This window comes from Camelina sativa, chromosome 10 (genome assembly GCF_000633955.1).
Source record: "Camelina sativa cultivar DH55 chromosome 10, Cs, whole genome shotgun sequence".
Lineage (NCBI taxonomy): Eukaryota > Viridiplantae > Streptophyta > Magnoliopsida > Brassicales > Brassicaceae > Camelina > Camelina sativa.
The window spans coordinates 23413071-23415494 of NC_025694.1; the positions used below are offsets into that span (position 1 = coordinate 23413071).

At 39.9% G+C, this 2424-nt stretch overlaps 1 protein-coding gene across 1 annotated transcript in view; it reads right to left on the reverse strand.

The window, feature by feature from the left end:
* The window catches only part of LOC109126901 (uncharacterized mitochondrial protein AtMg00810-like), a 2273-nt gene extending 2067 nt beyond the window's left edge, over positions 1–206 (reverse strand). Inside the window, exon 1 of the mRNA XM_019230805.1 lies at positions 57–206. Within this exon, the coding sequence (XP_019086350.1) occupies positions 57–206 (150 nt within the window). The remainder of the gene's footprint in view (positions 1–56) is intronic.

Genomic DNA, 2424 nt, shown 5'->3' on the forward strand with positions numbered 1-2424 from the left:
TTTCCATCCTCATCAATCTTGTTCTTGAAGATCCACTTAGTACCAACAACATTTACTTGTGGAGGTCTTGGAACAAGATCACACACATCATGCCTAACAAACTGATTAATCTCTTCATGACACGCAGCAAACCAAAACTCATCTTCTAAGGCTGCAAAGATGTCAGATGGTTCCAGTGTTGAGACAAAACAAGAATGTTGTAACATTTCTCGAAAGTTAATCTGAACTCCTCTTGTTTGTCTTTGACCTTCGAGGTTGCCAATCACATCCGATTCTGAGTGATTCTTAGGAACTTGCAAAGATGTTAACCTTGAGTCCACAGCTGGTCCTTGAGTAGCCCTTGTTTATTCTTCCTGATCCTTTTCAACTTTCTCTAGATAAAGAGTTGGCAGATCTTCATCATCCTGAGCTACAGGGAATTCTTTAGTAGGTGATCTATCATCAAATACAACATTAACAGATTCTTCAACTCTCTTGAGACGTTTGTTGTATACCTTGTAAGCCATACTATTTTTAGCATATCCCAAAAAAATACCTTCATCACTCCTTGAGTCAAACTTACCCAGGTGATCTTTATCATTCAAAATGTAACAAATACACCCAAACGTGTGGAAGTAGCACAGATTCGGAGTTTTCCCTTTCCAAATTTCGTAAGGAGTGGTGTTGGTTTTTGGTTTCACATAGACACGATTGATGATGTAACAAGCAGTGTTTATTGCTTCAGCCCAAAACCTTGGTGACACATTGTTGCCGTGAATCATGGCTATTGCCATTTCTTGAAGAGTTCTGTTCTTCCTTTCAACAATCCCATTTTGTTGTGGTGTCCTTGGTGCAGAGTATTGATGTCGTATCCCTTGAGAGTTGCAGAATTGCTCAAATTCTTCATTCTGGAACTCACCACCGTGGTCACTTCTGATTTGAACTATAGGTCCCTTTTCAGTCTGAAGTTGCAGAGCCAGTATCTTGAAGCTCTCAACAGCTTCTGATTTTTCTCTTAAAAATCTGACCCAAGTGAATCTAGAAAAATCATCAGCAAGTACAAAGGTGTACCTTTTTCCATTCAAGCTCTCGGTTTGTACTGGCCCCATAAGATCCATGTGTATCAACTCCAGAATTCGTTTTGAACTAGTATCAGCGATTTTCTTGTGTTGTACCTTGATTTGTTTTCCTTTACTGCAGGCATCGCAGACTACATCAGATTTTCCATCAAGCTTTGGTATACCTCTGACAACGTTAGCCTTTACTATCTTGACTAAACTCTGAGTGCTGATGTGACCAAGCCGTCGATGTCATAGATCAAGTTTAGAGACTGTAGCGGATAGACACATCTCTGACTCTTTCCACATATAACATTTGTTTCCTGAACGAACTCCAGCTAGAACTTTGTTTCCGTTTTCATCATATGCACCGCATTCCGTTTTTGTGAATGTGACTTTAAGTCCATCATCACATAACTGGCTTATGCTGATTAGATTTGCACGAAGTCCATCAACAAAATACACATTTGCTAGTTGAGGTTGGTCGGATCTGTCAATCACCCCTTTTCCTTTGATTTGACCTTTTCCTCCATCACCAAAAGTGACTTTTCCACCTAGAATAGGTGCAAATTCGTCTAATGCTGATTGATCTCCTGTCATATGTCTTGAGCATCCACTATCAAAGTACCACGAGTCGCCTTCAGATGAGCCTGTAGATGTGTGGGCTACATTGGCTTCTTCGTCATCCTCTCCAAGTTGTATCAAGCTTAGATTACATCTTAAGTTGATATTCTCGGTTGTGTCTTCTCTAGAAACAACATTGAAAGCCTTTAGATTGCAACTTATGTAGATCTCATCATCTTCTTCATACATCTTCATTAGGTTGAAGTCTGATCTTTCTGTAAGCAGATCACTATACAAATCTTTCTTTGAGATCCACACGGAGCAGAACTTCCCTGGCTCCAAGTAACACTTATTGAGATTCCACAACAGATTGATCTTCTTTCTGAAACTGTAACAGTGTTTTCTTTGATGATTGCCACCACAGTGATCACACCCATAGGTTCTTCTCCTTATGACCCTCCTGTGATGGTCCTTCAACGGATGGTTCTGCCTTTCCTCTGATTTCTTTATCACTGAAAATTTTTTCTTCAAGTTAGTAGATATACCTGCTTCCTTTTCTAAGTGATTGGCACTCACGAAGTTCACAGGTTGAACTATCATATCACTTGAGGTTCCAGTATTTCTTTGATACCCTAGACCTCTGTGTGTGGCATCTATTCTTCCCATGGACAAAATCTTGTCTAGATCCTTAATCCCACTGTTCAGCATCCTGATCTGCTTGTGTTTCTCATTCAACTCCTTTTCAAGTACTATGGCTCTTCCCTTTTCTTTGTAATACTCTTCTTGAAGGTTGCTCAGTTTCTGAAGAAGTTCTTCAGTTGTT